The sequence below is a fragment of the Triticum dicoccoides genome, chromosome 6B (genome assembly GCF_002162155.2).
Source record: "Triticum dicoccoides isolate Atlit2015 ecotype Zavitan chromosome 6B, WEW_v2.0, whole genome shotgun sequence".
In the NCBI taxonomy this organism is placed as follows: domain Eukaryota; kingdom Viridiplantae; phylum Streptophyta; class Magnoliopsida; order Poales; family Poaceae; genus Triticum; species Triticum dicoccoides.
In genome coordinates, this window is record NC_041391.1 from 420,518,391 (window position 1) to 420,538,513 (window position 20,123).

General features: G+C 51.2%; 1 protein-coding gene across 1 annotated transcript; it reads left to right on the forward strand.

Moving 5' to 3' along the window:
* Positions 1–2,815: 2,815 nt before the first annotated feature.
* Positions 2,816–3,712, forward strand: LOC119321174 (ethylene-responsive transcription factor 3-like). Its single transcript, XM_037594976.1, has one exon. It carries the CDS (start codon positions 2,816–2,818, stop codon positions 3,710–3,712), a length of 897 nt encoding a protein of 298 aa, XP_037450873.1.
* Positions 3,713–20,123: the final 16,411 nt, after the last annotated feature.

A 20,123-nucleotide genomic window follows, 5' to 3' on the forward strand; every position in this document is an offset into this window, starting at 1 on the left:
ATACATTAAGTCATTACACATAATTTGTGATTTTACTATGGATATTGATCCTTAATTCGGCCACCCGTGCCCGCATTAAGGCTCGGGGGCTACTGGGCTTCGGGCTTATTATTTACAAATATTAAAGGGGCACATTGATCCCCTGATCTGGTGTTGCCACCCGACCAGTGTCTCGGGGGCTACTGCATTGCTTGTTCTATGCAGAAAATCTTAAGTGCAATACAGTTTCCGAGGATATTTTGATCCTCAGGTTGGTCGGCCGCACCCAACCTGAGTCTCGAGGACTGAGCACGCCGCTTTTTGTGTCCCGAAGTATTCTGCCGAGCTAGGACTTGATCCTCAGACCGATTTTGCAAGTCAATCTGAGTCTCAGCGGCTACGGGGATCAGCGGTCTTATGTCATCCTTCAGGTGCATCTCGGGTTTTAGACCGATACATACCTTGAGGGCTACTGGCTATATATCTCGTCAGAGAATAAATTGCATCAATAAAAACATTGACCAAAAATCAGCCCATGATCGAGGTGCTTAACCACCTCGGAAGGAGTTCGACATATAGCTCGGATGCAAGTGGCTGGCTCCTTAGAGGGCATTTCCGGCATTAAGCTCGGTTAAACTCCTTCAAACTTCTTTGAACCAAGGTGATTTATGACACCTCAGATAAAGTCCGGCGTTGGAGCTCGGATACATAGTCCGGCGTTGGAGCTCGGATACAGTCCGGCGTTGGAGCTCGGATACATAGTCCGGCGTTAGAGCTGGGAAGCAGTCCGGCATTGGTGCTCGGCTGCAAAAGATACCTCGAATGCAGTCCGGCGTTGGAGCTCGGACGCAAGAGGACGTTGCCACCCGGGAACAACTTCAAACCCGAGGCATGGCATAAAAATAACAAGGCATTGATAAAGGCCGTAAACTTAAAGGGGCTCCTCAGATACCCAACGCGTAAACTCGTCGAATGCATTTCGGCGATCCTCAAGATAGAAGATGAGAAGATTTGTTGAACCAGTTTTCAAGACCGGCAACCGAAGATGAAGAACAGTTCGAAAGAATCGAGGAGCGTCCCTAACTTGAAGACCGGTTCAGGGGGCTACTGACGGTGTCCTGAACTAGGGGGTACTCAACGCGTCGTCTCCCGATCAGTTGGATTGGGCCGAGGACCCCCATGGCCGTATACTCATGGGCCAGTCCGGACAGCTGCCGCATACAAGGAAGAATCAACAAGACTTGGCGATCAAGACAAGGACTCCTCCCCCACCGGCGTATTCGGCTAGGACTTGTTGTCCTAGGCCTCTGGTGCATTATATAAACCGGGGCCAGGCTAGTCGATCGACATATACAACAACAATCATACCATAGGCTAGCTTCTAGGGTTTAGCCTCCTTGATCTCGTGGTAGATCCACTCTTGTAACACACATCATCAATATTAATCAAGCAGGACGTAGGGTTTTACCTCCATCGAGAGGGCCCGAACCTGGGTAAAACATCGTGTCCCTTGCCTCCTGTTACCATTGATCCTAAGACGCACTGTTTGGGACCCCCTACCCGAGATCCACCGGTTTTGACACCGACAAGGGGGAAACGAGATCTTCAATCAACATTCATCACTACAAAAATGTCATCAAACGAGCTTTTGGTGTTATATTGATGAAACGGCGAACCCTCCTCGGTGTCACACGCTGCAAAGTTAACAGGCAAACAAAGATAATTACTGCATGCACGTGGCTTCACAACTACAATTGTGAGAGTAAACTAAGTGATCCGCATTCCGACACAGTTGATAATGGATCTGATGATCAAGAGGAGGGCGCTTCTCATCACTTTGCACTTAGCAATGAAGGTAACATATGGATACCATACATGATGCTATTCTTGCGAGTGTCTTTTCTAGACAGCTAACTTTATGGTGTATACTTTTGTTGGGAAAACCATGTAATACTTTGAAGATCTTTCTTATTCATGTCATATTCCCAAGTACTTGTATACGAGACATGACGTGTCTATGATATTTGTATATGTGACTATGATCTTTTTCTTTTTCCACGGTAACATTTCATGATGTTTGAAAATCGCTTCCATGTTTATATGAGTGGCAAAAAGCTAAAAGATTAACTCAATATCATTTTATAGCGAAAACTCAAAATCGTTTTATCATAACATAATTACAATCCAAGGCCATTACAAACTTTTCATCAGGTATATCACAACTTAAGCTGAAGAAAAGGAACCAGAAAGAATTGGTTATCTTCACTAGTGGAGGTAGGTAGAAAATGATTTGGGGGGGGGGGGGCAAGGCTAAAATATGAGTGTTTGGGGTACAAAATGTTGAGAGAAATCTCATCTAGGTCATCCCCTCAAAATTTATTTCACACTCTGGTCCAATGCTGGGTGCCAACGCCCCCCCTCCCCCCACCCCACCCCTTCGGGATTATAAAGTCATACAAGTGTGCGACAATTAATTTGGGTTGGAGAGGGTATTTGTTTTTTGAGGAACGGAAGATGGAAACAATAGCCATTTCGAGATTGAAAAACAAGTAGTAGCCATTTTCATTTCTAAAAGAGCATCGATTGAGCTATAGCTATTTTTCAATTGATTGAGAAATGGCAACCCGCCAAGCCTAGAAACCACAACAAAGTCAATATCAAGTGGTTCGTGTGGTGTATTTTGTCAAAAAGAAGAAGAAAAAATGGAACCATGGTTATATTAGCCCTTCCTTCTATTGCCCACCGCCCCATCTATATAAGCGGCTCCCCCGCGCCTCATCATCCCCTCACACTCCCAACACACCCAAGCACATAGCCATTCCACAGCGTGGACATCATGGACGTCGACGCGGCCGCACAGACGCACGCGCACGCACACCGCCACCGTAGCAAGCGTTCTTCCTTGGCATCCGGCGACGTGTCCCCGACGGGCATGCAGTACCGCGGGGTGCGGCGCCGTCCGTGGGGCCGGTTCGCGGCGGAAATCCGGGACCCCGCGTCCAAAGCGCGCCGCTGGCTTGGCACGTACGACACCGCCGAGCAGGCCGCCTGCGCCTACGACGTCGCCGCGCGCTTCATGCGTGGAGCCAAGGCGCGCACCAACTTCCCCGCACCCGTCGATTCCTGGCCGGCGGGGTACTGGCCGTGGGGCCAGTCGACGGCGCAGGCGCATCCGCCGGCGCAGCTCAACACCTTCATCCTGCACAACCTCATGAGCTCCTCCCCGCATGGCTGCGTCCTCCTCCATCACGCTGGCCACGGCCACTCCCACGTCAACCCCCCTCCGCCGCCCATACCGACGCCACCGTCGCCTCGTCCCGCTGCTTCGTGCGCCGCTACGGTCACCATGCCAGACACCGCCACGGCCTCGGCGTCGTCTGTTCCCGGAGCGGAAGACGACGACGACTGGGACTGGGCCGGCGTCCTGCAAGGGCGAGATCCGCCGGAGACGGGGCTGCTGCAGGATGTGGTGCACGGCTTCCACGCGAGCAGGCGGCCGCGCGACCACGTTCGCACTGCCGAACCTGACGCGTCGATCTGGCTGCCGAACCAGGAGAGGCACGAGGCTTTCGGCGGCGTATCCTCTTCTTGGGGCGCCGGCGACAACGGGTACGAGGATGAGGGCGACTTCCCAATGCTGCCGCAGGGGCTCCTCCAGGACGTAGTCCAGTACCCGCCTTTCATGGAGGTCGTGGCAGCGCCGTCTGCCATGGGCCGCAGCCGCAGGGCGTGATGTCGAGTAGTACATGCGATGCAATGCGGTGCGAGGCGGGCTTGTTGTGGCATGCAATCATCGGTGAAATTAGTACTCTAGGCTTTAAGATTTGCTTAGCCGCCTTCATATATATACGTCAGTGTCTAATCAATCATGCTACCGTGTACTAGATCAACTTTTGGGGATTGAAATTTGGTCTTGTAGCTAGCAAATGCATGGAAATTAAGCTTATCCAATCTTCTGGTCCATTTATTGTGTCATTTTTCACCATGTTGATTTGGTGAAATTCCTTATCGGTGTTAAAGCTAAATTTTTGGGGACCTCTTCAGTGTGACGGTGCCTCGCAAAAACTCGGGGAGTAGATTAAGATTTACGTATGCTTGCAATGGATGGTGTTTCTACTGATTCATACTACTATTTTTTGCGAATGCATGCATGCATTCATCAAGTTTGTTTTCCAAAGGTGAACGCAAACGCATGTCGAGTTCGATCTTATTGCGCCCAACGCCGCTCATTGTATTCGATGTAGCATCACGACATTGCCGATGGGCGACGGCGCCCGTGAAAACTAAAGCGGCGGCCCGGTAATGCCGTGGTGAGCGCCGCGAGACGAAAAATAAACACACCCAGTTCACGACGGGCGCATCAAATGCCAGCATATGCATGCGCACGCGCGATGTTCATCAGTCAGTAGTAATACTTTGCCGCTCGGGGTCGGGTGCCGAATCGATTCGGCGGTCCGGCTGCGTACGCTCTCGCTTCTCGGATTGAAATATCAATCTCTCGGTCCGCAATCCCGGATCGGCACGCGTTAGAGCAAACCGACGGCATGCCGGAGCAACTTTTTTTTTTTAGAGAAAAGGCCAAAGCCCGACTTTATAAATAAAGCCACGTGGCAGCGTCACGAATACCCAAGGTTCACACAGTCTCAGAAACACAAAGAGAAGTTAAATAGGCTCAAAGTACTAACGAAACAGGCAGCTGCCAAACACGGCACGCAGGCCGGGGAGAGACGGAGACCTAATCCCGCAAACTACAGCACCAAACTTATACGCCATGATTCGTCCCGGATATCTGAGAGGCTGAAGCCCGAATTTTGGCGATGAGCAGGTCCAGGGCGTCCCGATCTGACTTCTTAGTCAATAATCTCCACTGTTGCAAGAATATACATGATTTGAAAAGAACATCAGCAGGCTTAGATGGGAAGGTAAGCTCAATAGTAAATTTGTTTCTAATGGTCCATAGAGCCCAACATAAGGCTCCCAAGCCAACCCAGAATACCCTCTTGGTGACCCCTACCAGAGATTTGGCTAGGGTTCTAATGTCTGCGAAAGAGGAGGGATCCCAGGAGACCCGAAGCCAGGATCTGACGCAAGACCACACTAATTTGGCAAGAACTCAGTTGAAAAAGATGTGATTAGAATTTTCCAAAGCCCCACACAGGTTACAGAATTCCGAGCCCGGCCCATTGCGTTTTTTGATCTGATCAGCAGAAGGAAGGCGACCTCGGAAGGCTTGCCAGAGGAAAATCTTAATCTTAGGAGGGACCTTAGATTTCCAAACACAAGAGAATCGAGCCGAAGTAGTACCACCAATGAGTCTAGAATACAACGATTTGACCGAGAATAGCCTAGAGGCCGTAAGTGGCCAAACCACAGAGTCAGCCTCCTCCGAGAGCACAGGGAAGAGGGCAGAAAGACTTTGCCATCCTTCCAACTCTTCAGGAGACAGGGCCCGACGAAAAGCCAAGTCCCAATTATTAGCAGCCACCTTCGCGATGGAGATTTGCGGATTGGGGCAATAAGAGAACAGAACCGGAAAGCTAACAGCCAGGGGAGCATCCCCAGACCACCAATCTAACCAAAAACGAACAGCAGACCCATTTCCCACACAAAACTTAACATGCTCCAAAAAAATCGGCCGAACTTTAACAAGGGCTTTCCAAAACTGCGAACCACGCCGTGCAGGGGCAAACATAGGGTTGGAGTTAGGAAAATATTTAGCCTTAAGAATCGAAAACCACAGCACATCGGCCCCAACCGTCATAATTTTCCAACACCACTTAATGAGCAGACAAATATTCATCACCCGAGTATTAATAATGCCTAACCCCCCAAGGTTTTTAGGCTTGCACATAAGCTGCCACTTAACCAACCTATATTTTCTTTTGTTATCAACAGACTTCCAATAAAAGCCACCCCTATGTTTGTCGAAGCCAGCATGCACACCATCCGAGAGACGGTAAAAGCCCATAAGGAACATCGGGAGAGAGGATAAGCAAGAATTGATTAGAGCCACTTTGCCAGCATTGGTATTATACCTACCCCTCCAAGGAAGCACCCTATTCCCCACTTTAGCAACCACCGGAGCGAAGTCATTCGCGTGAAGCAGACCAGGAGAGATAGGAAGACCTAAATATTTGAAAGGAAAGGAACCTAAGGAGCAGTTGAGGAGCCTGGCCACCCGCAAGGCCTCCGCCCGGTCAACCCCCGTCACCATAACCTCACTCTTGGCGAAATTGATCTTAAGACCAGAAACAGCTTCGAAACACAACAGAATGAATTTCAGATTGGCAATACAGGCATTGTCCAACTCTACCAGGATGATTGTGTCATCCGCATATTGCAGATGAGAGATCCCTTCCGGAAGTAGGTGAGAGACCACAGGAATAATGTGTCCACATCGAGCCGCTTTGGAGAGCATACAAGAGAAAGCGTCAGCCACAAAGTTGAAAAGAACAGGGGAGGCCGGATCCCCTTGGCGGAGGCCCCTCCCATTCGCAAAGAAGTTGCTAATAGCGCCATTTACGGCAACTGCAGTGTGGCCACCCGAGACCAACTGCATGATACGGTGAACATAGGCACCGTCGAACCCTTTGGCAAGAAGAATCTGCCTGAGAAAAGGCCAGCTAACTGAGTCATACGCTTTTTCGAAGTCTAGTTTGAGAATAATAGCTTTCGATTTCCGCACATGAAGGTCATGAACAATCTCATGAAGGGAGAGAATACCATCTAAAATAAAGCGTCCTTTGATAAAAGCAGATTGGAAGGGACTAATAACTCTGTGAGCTACCGGAGACAGCCGGTTCGCAAATCCTTTGGAAGGGAACTTGGCAAAGTTGTTAATCAACGCTATAGGCCAGAATTGGGAAATGACATCAGCACCTTTTACCTTAGGGGTCAGGGATATAACAGCATAGTTCAGGCGAGAGATGTCGACAGTACCAAGACAAAAACCCTGAATAACATTACACACCAACTGTTTCAACTAGGGCCAAAATTTCCGAAAGAAAGGGATGGAGAAGCCATCAGGCCCGGAAGCAGCATTAGGATTGGCAGAATTAACCACATCCCAGATTTCCTGATCGGAGAGCGGAATCATCAAGGAAGCATTCTCCTCAGGAGAAATTTTAAGACCAGAACTCCAGAGGTGGGGGGAGATGGACAGGCCCGATGGAGGTTTAGCCCTTAACAGAGACGAAAAGAAGTCCACCACGTGAGCCATAATCACAGATTGGTCTGGAGAGCGCATACCTTTAATCAATAGGCTATTAATCTCACAACGCCTATGCCTACCGTTTGCAATCGCAAAGAAATAAGCAGTAGGAGCGTCTCCTTTGAGAGTCCAATTAAGAGTGCCCCTCTGACGCCAGTAAATCTCAGCCTGATGATGCAGCTGCAGAAGAGGGGCCTCCAGATTATAGCGAACAGCCCAACCATCATCCGAGAGCCCAATAGAGTCCGCAGTACGATCCAGCTCCATGATCTGATTTTCAAGGAAGGCTTTGGAGCGGCGATCCTCCGCCGCACGGTTACGCGACCAGCCTCTAAGAAATTTTCGTAAAGCATAGGCACATGACTGCCAATCATCCAGAGGGCCAAAAGAGCGGGGGTTGTGAGAGAGGGATTGGGAGATTTTCGCCGCAACCATGTCAACAAAGCCCTCAACAGACAGCCAAGAAGCATCAAACTGAAATCTAGCCGGAGGTCTATTGCGAATGGAACCATCATCAAGAATCAAGGGGGTGTGGTCTGACCCCACAATACATTTAGCTACAAGAGAGGACCTAGGAAACAAGGCATCCCAACTGGGACATACGAAGACACGATCAAGTACGGATCTGATAGGGTTCGCCTGATGATTAGACCAAGTAAAGCGGGCTCCCTCCCGAGGAAGCTCCCGAATGGCGTTGACACTAATAAAGTCGTTAAAAGCATTGGCTAAAGACCAGGAAAAATTATCATTATTCTTGTCAAGAGGGCATCGCAGAAGATTAAAGTCTCCCCCAATGCCGGAGCAACTTCAACAGGCTGACCCAAACCGACGGCAATTTTGTCCGCCATTGTCAGTTTGGGTCGGCCAGGCGGACACGAACGTCTGCTTACGCGTTTGGATCGGCGCGTGTGCCCAACGCTAGCGCGACCCAGTTTGACAGCGCATTTTTTTTAATGCGTGCATATTTAACATAAAAATAAAATTAATTAAACATTAAAGCCGGCCACGAAGGCTGGCGGAGTCAACGAGTCCATATTAGCATTTAACAAAAATAAAAATAAACTAAAAACTACGGGCCGGCGCGCTGCCCTAGGCGTCGTCCTCGTCCTCCTTTGGGTCTGTGAGGTCGATGAGCGTCGGCGTCGGACCGGCCCAGCCGAACGCCGTGTCCAGAGCGCGGTCATGTCAGGGCGGGCTGTGCCGGCGCGGGCAGTGCCGCCGCGGCCTGGCGCACCTCCTCCTCAGCCTCGAGCTGCTCGGCCTCGGCGTCGCGCTCGAGCATCTCGAGGTACTCGCCGTCGCGTCGCTCCTCGGCCACTCGCATCTGGCACCAGTTCTCGAGGTACGCCGCCTCTTGCTCCGGCGTCGCCCCCAGCCAGACCGGCGGCGCCCTGACCCACTCACGCACTACTCCCGTCCAGGAGTAGCGCTCGATGGGCTTCGGCTCCGGCTGGCTCGGCCTTGGCGAGGCGGCGGGAAGGGGACGGCGGGGCCACCGACGACACCACGCAGTCGCCGGCCGCGGAGAGGGCCATGGCCTGCGCCATGGCCGCCTCGTACCGACCACCGTCGCTGACACGTGAGCCCGGCGTCATAAATTAAGCTGACCGGCGAGATGGCGGGTAGTTGGGCGACCGTCAGGTGGGGCCGAGGCGGACACCGAGAAGGCGCGCGTGGCGTCCGTTCCGCATTTGGGGCACAAATTTGGGGCGCAAATACGTCGATGCGGACACGTTTTAGGTTTGGGTCGGCGCGTTGGGCTTTCTCTTTTGTCCACGCCGATCCAAACGGACAGCGGCGGGCGAAATGGGTCGCCCTGTTGGAGTTGCTCTTAACTATTCGGAGAGCCAGTTTTGTTTCTCCACTGCCATAAAAAATGCCTTTGCGCTCACAAGATAATGCGGGGAGGAGTCGATGCACGTCCTCCTAATAAGCTTTGATCATCTTATTTGATGAGGCTCGACTATGACCACCTATGAATTATTTCAATTAGTACTACTAGCAAACATGTTCGTGTGTTGCACCGGGAAAAAAATCATCCCCACACACACCCGACGTCATCAACAAATCTTTTGAAATCTTTCACGATGCTGCACAACATACAACATGATAAGTGATGTTGCACAAAAACGTAAAGGCGAGTTATTTTCTGAAGTGTACTCAATGTGTTTCCAATTTATTAGACAACAAGAGAAATGTACATATCCTTTGTTGTCGTTCCTCCTTAGTGATGCCCAACAAATATTGTGTTAGGTTGTGTTAGGTTTGTGCCCTGCTCAGGAAGGCGAGACGGCGGCGACTCCCTGAAGATGGAATAAAGGTCTCCTCGCCTAGCCCCCGTTCCGGTGATGCGTCTAGCACCATCGGTGGACGTGTGGATGTGTGTCTCCGACGGATCTATCATTGGTGGATTTGCTCGGATCTGTTTGTCATTCATCTTCGCTCGTGTGTCTTCAGGTTAGTTTTTTTATCCACATTCTTCATCCGCGGCGGTTGCTGTTTTGGTGTGTTGGTTCTATGGGGCGTTAGCACGAGGATTTCCGACTGTCTACTACAACAAGGTTTGCCCCGCTTCGATGAGGGAGGGGCGATGACAGGGCATGCCTTCGGCTCGCTTCAGTGCTTGTAGTCGTCGCTAGGTGGTCTATGAATCTAGATGTAATTTTTATTATTTTTAGTGTTTGTTATACTACCATGACTGAACATGAATACATTGAAAAAAATTCCCACAAAAAAAATATTGCATTAGGATGGAAATAGAGAAGTACATTTTAGTACTGAATGATAACTTGTGCATAAGAAGCATTATTTTTGTCTTGTAGCTATATGTGTTTGCAAATGTAATCCAAGTTAGATTTAGTTTAGTCGCAAACATATTAGAAGTTTACACCGAAAACAATCAATCTATAAGGACGTACATACCAAATGTTCAAGGTTGCATATGAATATCGATATTGTTAGAACAAAACTTTATAGGCACGATTTCAAACTATTAAAATCGATGTTAAGCCACTAGTTTACATAAATCTCGCATCGGTACTTTAGTGTACGTCATCATATACATGTCGGTTATTGTGCACCGTACAAAATAGAGAGAATGATTATACACATGTTGTAATTTTAGTAGGAATCAACATCCCCTAAGGTGCCAATAACAGTTTTTGTGAAAGCATCAAACTGTCATACGTACTCGATTTAAATGGTGTAGAAACATATATAATAGGCATTTTCAAAATACCAAATTGTCGGATTTAGGGTTCCGCAAACTCTTGAGAGGTTCAAACTCTGTGAAGCGTGCGAAGATCTCGCTCTCCCAAGCCTGTCTACTCGGGGATCTCACAGCCTAGCGCATCAAGCTTGAAGAAAACATGACACAACAATTTACGCAGGTTCGGGCCACCTTGCGGTGTAAAACCCTACTCCTGCTTTATGGTGGATTAGCCTCGAGGGGCTGAGGATAAACTAGTACAGTGGAGAACAACCTCAGGAGGCGTGTTCTTGGGCTCAAGTGAGTTGGTGAGCTGGTGAGGGTGGAATGGATACCATCCCCTCCTTGGTGGTGGCTAGGTCCTATTTATAGTGGCCTTGGTCCTCTTCCCAAATGGAGGCGGGAAGAGATCCCACAACGGCCAAATTTGAAGGGAGGCAACAAGTACATCTTATCTTAACTAAAGTGGTCTTCGTTTGCAAAAGCCTCTGGTTGTGACACTGCGGTGGGCTCGGTGATGACCTCCGCCCTGCCGTCCTGGCGGTCTTGGTCTTGTTGCACGGGAATGGAAACATTTGGCTGCTTCCTCGGGACTCCGCGCCTGCTTCTTGCCTGATGTGCACCAAAGAGGAAACTGATACACTGCGCCCGCTGGCGTCCGCCCGGCCTCGATCGTCATGGCTACGTCACCCAAACCTCGCGAGGTGAGCTTTGCATAGAAATCTCTGCTCCACAGGAGCCAGACTGAGGAGGTTGATCCCCTTGGAGGTCTTGGTGTCGTCCGCCTCGCGATGCTTGGCCCCTCGCGAGGGTCTTGGGTTGTTGATGTCGAAAGTGGGCCGTACCAGGCCGTCGACGGAGCCACGCCACGGGCCGCAGGCAGGCAAGTCTGCATACTTCTGTAACCAGAACGCCGACAGTAGCCCCCGGGCCCAAGGCGCGCTCGAACTTGGCTTCTAGGCGAAGCCAAAGGGCAAGTGCAGAGCGTCGCGGGCCCCAACCGCCTGCGGCCTTGGTCGACGCATGGTGATTCGTGGGACGTGGGCGTCTCCGCTTCCCCATGCTGCCTCGGCAACTGCCCGACTTGACGAGTCGACGCTGCATGCAGAGGAAATATCATTGCGCAGGATCGTGGAGGCCGGCGGTTGGCCTCCCTCTGGCTATAAATGAGGGGACGGGCGGAGCCCCCTCGCTCATATCCATCTTTGTCTTCTCGCTGCCCATTCCTTCTTCTTCTCCACCTCGCCGTAGCATCCATGGCACCGATCAGGAGATTCTCTGCGGTGGAGAACTGAAAAGCCCCTCGGGAGGAGCCAGAACCGCTCCCGCCAAAGAAAAGGTTTTGCCGCCCTCGCAACGCTGGCGCGGGGCAGAAGGTGACCCGGCCTTGGCACGAACGGCCTCCGCCCGGCTTCCCGCTTCCCTTATACGCCCGCGCGCAGGACATCAATGCCCACCGCCAGCGATTCGGGGCAGCAGCGGGCGAGCCAAAGTTGAGCGGCCAGTAGGGCCGCGAACCCACGCCGAGGGTAGCTCGCGTGAGTTCGTGGTGTGGGCAGCGATGCCTCCTCGCTCGTGGATCCGGTTCACGAGGTTCTTCACTGACGAGATACCGCCGAGGGGGCCGCTCGAGCTGTGGCTGCAGCACGCCGGGTGCTGCAGCCTCGCCACCGGGGCTGAGGTCAAGGTAGTGCCTCCTGGCGATATCTTCATGACCTGTGGATGGGGCGAGGTCGCCCACGCCTGTTGTGCTGAAGGGGCTCTCGCCATCCACTTCGAGTATGACGGCGCCTCCGCGTTGCTCTTCAAGGTCTTCGACGAGGAGGGTCGGCGGCTGGAGTGCTGCCCTGGAGGAAGCAGCCCGCGTGGCGCGGTCGCGAGCACTGAGCCCGCCTCCGACTCTGCCGGCGTCCCCTCCAGCATCAGCGATGACTCCTGGGAATCCAGTGACTCTCCTGAGCCCAGTGATTCTCTGGAGTCCAGCGACGATAGCTACGTGCCGCCGAGCTCTCGCCGCGCTTGGAGTGCAGCAGCAGTATCCTCCCGGCATCGCCGGTGATGCCCTTTGGCCCGGTCCTCCAAAGTCTTCCTTCTTTTGTTTCCCTGCGCGGAATTATGACAAGCCCCGTGGGGGTATATAAAAACCATGATGCTTTTGTTCCAATGTTATTCTTCCTAGCACTGTGTTGAAACCGCGTATCCCACTCTGGCATGGTTCCCCCTTTCCGTTCCCGAGGTAGCCCAGCGATCTATGTCAACAGGACCCAGTCCCCAGGCAGGCTTCAGCCGTCGCTGGTATGCCAGGTCGCGATGTTGTGGTCAAGGCCAGGAGGTGAGCGGCCTGAGGTCCGGTGAGAGCTCCTGGGGCGCGATGGTCACGAGGTCCCCTTTGGCGTGCATGCAGCTGCGTATGGGCCGGAAAGGAAAGCGACATTGCCCGAGCGGAACTGCGAACGTCGTGAGATTGAGTCGTGAGGTCCATGCCGACATGCGAGTGACTTATCTTTAGTGAGCTTGCGGAGATTCCCTTGCGTGGTACCCATTCGTGCCTTAGTGGTGGCGCCTCTAGGTAGGGCTCGTGATGGTCATTCCATTTTCTCGCTTGTCTAGGTGCTCTAAGTCCTCAGGTCCCGGCCCTGGAGCGAGGCTCGGCCGCCACTGGTATGCCAGGTCACGATGTCGTGGTCAAGTGCAGGGGCTGAGGGCTGGAGAGCCAGTAGGAGCTCCTGAGGCGTGATGCTCAGAAGCCCCCCTTTAACGTGCAAGTGACTTGTGTGAGAAGTAGGTGGCCAGTGGGCCCGCCCATAGCTAGGCTTCAGATATACCTGCGAGTTAGCCTGTGGAGGAGAATACGACCCCGAATGGCGCTTGCTGCCTATCCATTGATCTTTTTGCAAGAAGATGAAGGCACCGAGGACCTGGCGAGGTGGCGTACGTGAGGCGGGTCGCGAGCCATAGCTCGGTCTCTCAGATTTGTCAGCATTGCTGGGACGGACCCAAGCACAAGCGCCGTACCAGCATGTGTAGCCCCCATTGCAGGATGAGCAAAGGGCGAGTCAGCAATGCAGAGAGGCCGCGAAGGGTATAGGACTTGAAGGAAGCGGGTGATAATCATAAAGCAACTCATGGGAGACGGTTAGCCAGCTCTGATAAATGCAAGGAGGATACATGCCATAGGGACGGACTCACATGGCTTAGGGATAGTGCAGCCCGAGGGGCGCCCCCAACTGAACGAACTAAAAGATGTCACCTGGAACCGTTGCTGAAGAGGTGTTGGAGTAGCCGAAGGCATGCGCTGTAGAAGTCGCTCCTCATGAGTCGCCCTGGCCCTGAACCTCGGGAGGCTTTGGAGGCCCCGGGGGCTCATGAGGATCCGTTGCCATCTCTGCCTAGATCACCTGGCGCCTCGCCTCCTGAGTCGTCAGGACGCCCCACATGTGGCGTTGGGATGCAGCAGCTGCGTTCAGCAAACCGAAGGGCATGCAGACGTAGCTGTGAGGGGGCCCTCACATCGGCCAACATGGGACGACCAGAAGAGCTCCTGAGACGCGGCCCTGTTGAGCCCTGAGATGTCGACGCATACACGTAGCTCCTCGTCCTCGCCTGGGCAAGGAGACGCGCCTGGCGGTGGGCGGCGATCACCCCGCATGACCCTTGCCTCCTGAATCTCCTTGGCTGCCTTGTCGACAAACTCCTGAGTGCCAGGCACCTCATGCCCCGCGCTCTCTCTGCGGAAGCGTGCGCTAAAGCATGCCTCCACATGATGCCCAAGCGCCTCCCTCGTGATGTTAGCCAGCTCAGAGGCCCTCCTAAGGAGAGCCCCCGGGCCCAGCCTGAGAGGGGTGCCGGGCGTGCCTTCCACAGATGCCAGGCTGGAGGCGGCCCCGCCGGACGCCCCATCCTCCTGAGGTCCCTGGCGAAGCAACTGCATCTTCTTCTTGGGAACGGCCTCAGGAGGGAGGACAGTGCCCTCGTCGCCAGGGTTCTCGATCTCTGCAGCCTGGTAGGCGCGCTCGAGGGAGCACACCATGTCCTTTTCGTCACAAGCGACGTGATGATGCCATAGTTCCCTAGCATCTTGAGGACATTGTAGTCGTGGTGCATTGCTGCCATGAACTTGGCGAGAGCTGGGTACCTGAGGATGGCATTGTATGGCAGGCAAACATCGGCGACGTCGAAGTCAATGAGCTTGGCGCGGTAATTGTCGTGCTTGCCAAAGGTGACGGGGAGGTGGACCTGCCCAATTGGATGCGTGGAGCCGCCGGTCACTCTTGAGAAGGGCTTGGTATGGTGAAGCTGGTGATACGGCACTTGTAGCCTATTGAATGTCTGGAGAGAGAGGACATTGATCGCTGCACCGCCATCAATGAGCGTCTTGGTGACGAGCACGTTGCTGATGATGGGCGAGCAGAGCATTGGGAGCGCGCCACCCGTGGCCACACACCTGAGTTGGTCGGAGGAGTCTAAGGTGATGGCGTACTTGGACCACCTGAGTGGGCGCATCGCCTCGAGCTTTGGAAGGGCTGCGTTCACCTCACGTGCGAACTGCTTGAAGATGTGATGAGAGGCTCGGGCTTGGGATCCGCCCAAGATGCAGGTGATGACACGAGACTCTTGGAAGCCCCCAGCCCCCTCGTCCTGATGGTGGTCTTCATTCCTTCTTGGCGGCAGCGGCAGCGGAGGAAGACCAGCGTTTCCCTAAGGCCGATCCTCGCGAGGCTGGCCCTGCCAGCGGTCCTCCTGAGGCTGGTCGTGCCACTCTCGACGATGGTCACGACCGTCCCATCGTCCTCCACCTTGGCCTCCTCCGCGACTGTAGCCTCGATCGTTGCAAACGGGGCAATGACCGAGGCACCCGTCGCGGATGGCGCTGAGCTCCTGGCAGTCATTGGTGTTGTGGGTGTGCACGTTGTGGAAGATGCAGAACGGGCAGCTGCCCTTGGATGACTCTGGGTGATCACAGTCGCGCTTCATCTCTGGCTCGTCTGCGAGCACGGACGGTCCCTTGCGCTTCACGTCCTTGGCCTTGGCCTTCTTGTCTTCTGGGTCTCTGTCGGGAAGCTCGAGGAGGGAGAGACGTCCCACCTCAGCTCTCGCGCAGTTGGTTGCCATGTTGAACATCTCCAGGGCCATGCATAGGTCTTCGTGTATGGAGAGCTCCCCCTTCATCTTGACATCAGGGATGCTGTCGGTGAACGCCGAGATGATGGCTTTGTCCGGCACCTTGGGAATCTTGAGGAGAACATTGTTGAAGCGCTGGATGTACTTCTGCAGGGTCTCTCCTGGTTGCTTCTTGACAGGCCACAGGTCACCCGTGATGACCCACAAGTGTAGGGGATCTATCGTAGTCCTTTCAATAAGTAAGAGTGTCGAACCCAACGAGGAGCAGAAGGAAATGACAAGCGGTTTTCAGTAAGGTATTCTCTGCAAGCACTGAAATTATCGGTAACAGATAGTTTTGTGATAAGGTAATTTGTAACGAGTAACAAGCAATGAAAATAAATAAGGTGCAGCAAGGCGGCCCAATCCTTTTTGTAGCAAATGACAAGCCTGGACAAGTTCTTATATAGAGAAAAGCGCTCCCAAGGACACATGGGAATTATCGTCAAGCTAGTTTTCATCAGGCTCACATGATTCGCGTTCGTTACTTTGATAATTTGATATGTGGGTGGACCGGTGCTTGGGTACTGCCCTTTCTTGGACAAGCATCCCACTTATGATTAACCCCAATTGCAAGCATCTGCAACTACAAAAGAAGTATTAAGGTAAACCTAACCATAACATGAAACATGTGGATCCAAATCAGCCCCTTACGAAGCAACGCATAAACAAGGGTTTAAGCTTCTGTCACTCTAGCAACCCATCATCTACTTATTACTTCCCAATGCCTTCGTCTAGGCCCAAACAATGGTGAAGTGTCATGTAGTCGACGTTCACATAACACCACTAGAGGAGAGACAACATACATCTCATCAAAATATCGAACCAATACCAAATTCACATGACTACTAATAGCAAGACTTCTCCCATGTCCTCAGGAGCAACCGTAACTACTCACAAAGCATATTCATGTTCATAATCAGAGGGGTATTAATATGCATTAAGGATCTGAACATATGATCTTCCACCAAATAAACCAACTAGCATCAACTACAAGGAGTAATCAACACTACAAGCAACCCACAGGTACCAATCTGAGGTTTTGGTACAAAGATTGGATACTAGAGATGAACTAGGGTTTGAGAGGAGATGGTGCTGGCGAAGATGTTGATGGAGATTGACCCCCTCCCGATGAGAGGATCAATGGTGATGACGATGCTGATTATTTCCCCCTCCCGGAGGGAAGTTTCCCCGGCAGAACAGCTCCGCGGAGCCCTAGATTGGTTCCGCCAAGGTTTCGCCTCGTGGCGGCAGAGTTTCGTCCCGAAAGCTTTCTTGTGATTTTTTCCAAGGTAAAAGACTTCATATAGCAGAAGATGGCCACCGGAGGGCTGCCAGGGGGCCCACGAGGCAGGGGGCGAGCCCAGGGCGGTAGGGCGCACCCCCCACCCTCGTGGACGGTGGGTGGCCCCACTCATTTATTTCTTCTGCTCAATATTTTTTATTAAATCCAAAAATGAATTTCGTGGAGTTTCGGGACTTTTGGAGTTGTGCAGAATAGGTCTCTAATATTTGCTCCTTTTCCAGCCCAGAATCCCAGCTGTCGACATTCTCCCTCTTCATGTAAACATTGTAAAATAAGAGAGAATAGGCATAAGTATTGTGACATAACGTGTAATAACAACCCATAATGCAATAAATATCAATATAAAAGCATGATGCAAAATGGACGTATCAACTCCCCCAAGCTTAGACCTCACTTGTCCTCAAGCGGAAGCTGAAATCGAAAAATATGTCCATATGTTTAGAGATCACTACAAAAAAATACACTTCCGTGATGATACGTGTTTGTCATAGTAGGTCGCCTTTTTTGTCATGATGTACATCCATGACGATTTTATGACAGAATCAAGATTGTCATACCTGTGCTGTCGTAGAAGTGTTCCATGACATTACCAAAATTATCATCACGGAAGTGTCCACTTCCATGACGATAAATCGCGCGTCACCAAGTGCTTTCGTCAAGAGTGACCGACACATGGCATCCACCGTAACGGAACACCGTTAAGCTATCGGGTCGAGTTTTAGATCCGATAACCCGTTAACAGCCCGGACCAATGGGAAATTTCCACGTGTAAAATTCTTATTGGCCGGACAAAACACGTGTCAGCTCGTCAGTGGGTCAGATAGGCGCCTATGATATGTCGACACGTGCCATGGCCCACCACTGGCCCATTTAGCTTACAAAGCCGGCCCGTTTGACTTGGTAAAAAGTTAACGGGCTAGCCCATGAAAAGCCTGTTAACGGTCTCTTTGCAAATAGCCCATTTTACGGCCCTTTAACTCACGGCCCGTTAGGCCCTAAAGGAAATTAGCCCAACAACGTCATGTGGGCCGTCGAATATAACACCAGCCCATTTCACTTTCGGCCCATGTATGGCCCACAACGTCTTTCGGCCCATATGAGGCCTTCGTATCTTTCGGCCCTTTACAGGCCCACGGTGACTCTAGACCATAATGAGCAGTAATTTTCTTTGTACCCGTTAACGGCTCGTGATTTACATGGGCCGTTTCTAGCCCGTGTTAGCTTTCGGCCTATTGACGGCCCATACGTTCTTGGGCTCCTTTTCGGCCCTCGATTACTTCCGTCCCGTTACTGGCCTGTTCCCCTAATGGGCCAAATTCATCCCATGGCAAGAGTCGGCCCGTTACTGGCCTGTTACCCTAATGGGCCAAATTTGGCCCATGGCAATAGTCGGCCCGTTTCTGGCTTGTTAACCAGTTGCGCCGTTTCTAGCCCGTCCTATATTCTGGCCCATTAACGACCCGTTATGCCTGTGACAGAATTAAGCCTTTGCTGTCCTACGGCCTGTTAACGGTCCGTTACCGTGCTGGGCCGATACCAATTATGCCCGTCTACGGCCCATGTAGACCCATTTATCAGACGGCCCGAGGCCCACCGATTCTACGGCCCTGTTGGAGGCCCATTTATCAGTGGCTCGTAGGAGACCCATGGATCCTACGGCCCGTATATGGCCCATGGTAGTTGCGGCCGCTAGCAAACCAGGGAAAAAGAAGACTAGGAAATAAATAAGGCCGAAACTAACGCTAGGCTATTAAGGCGATTGCATAGATTACATCCACTCAGCATCAAAGATCGCCACCAGTGCAAATATAGAGAACACCCTACACTATACAAAAATTGCTTGCTGTTTTCTTTAGCCGGTGGCTGCACGTTAAGAATAAATTTTGTATAACACCAAAACAAATTACAACTATATAACAAAAGGAAGGTTGGCATAAAACTTAACAGTCTAGCAGATAAATGCACCACCAGAAGTTCAGAAGCTCAGTTCATTTGACCTGATTGTTATGTTTTCATGTTTTATTGTCCGATGGAGCATCATAACCCTCGCCTTCATTTCCCCTAGGCTCCTGAACAACATAGCAAGTGTCTGATAGTCTGGTTTCAAAACCATGCATATCTTGATGACATCGAACAATGTCTCTCCTTGTTTCACAAAGGGTCTCTATTAGGGAATGGACTTGTGTCTGGAGCACAGATACAACATTGCTTTGAGCCTGCATATCTTGATCATGAGGCAGTTTGGACGATATTGCCTTAACAACCAACCCAGCATTACGCAGGAACGTGCTTTTGGCACTATTAGTGGACAGGTACTGACCCACTACAACAAGAGCTGACATTGCGGTTATAGTTGCCTCGCCACCTTCAGAAGGTGGCGGTTCCACCATTTTTTCCATAGCTCGCTGAAAAGTTGAGGTTTTACATTAGTAGTACCAGAACAAAAGATATTAAGGAGGCAGCAAAACCAAACAAAATAGCTTTGGTCTATTTACAGAACTTATTCTGGTGAACCCATGTAAAATATTAGTTGTATTTTATTGCAAAGTACATAATAAAACCAGGTTCCAAACATATGACCATGTACCATCGCTAATGTATTGTCTATTTCTTCACATTGTATTGAGGGCTAAGGACAAAGAGACGAAGTTTATAATACGGTAAGCATAGTATGACATCATTCATATCACAAAATAATTGAGAACAGACAAACATGCAATTGTAACGTTGTGTGGGCAAGTCCAGCACGAAACTAGATTACGGGTCAAGATCAAAGGAACATCACTCCTCTCTTTTAAACCTTGTAAGGTGCAATGATACGCTAAGACAATTGTGTATAAAATTGAAAAGAGTAATAGGCATTGGCTGCAAACCATGCAGTTCAAGGCACAAATCAGAGTAAGTAGTAGTTAAAAGGCATGAGGATTAAGGACTTATAACAGCGGCTTTGACTGGTGTAGTCATGCCCTTCTTCTTGCTGGTGTGACAGTCCTTGAAGATTTCCACAGCCTTTTGTTCAGGTACTTTTTGGTCCTTGCGGGCTTTCCTCTGCATTTCGAACAAGTCAATATAGATCTGGTAATATGGTACAGCGAAAAGAGTGAAACAACAGCTAATTACAAGAGCCTCGCAGTGTGCAATATAGCTACGAGATCCTGTTGTCTGTTGGGATTTCACTTTCGTATGGTTGGCCTTGTTCTTTGAACAGTTCACCTACAAAAATATAGATTTGTGTGGCACATGCGTAAATAGTACTTCAA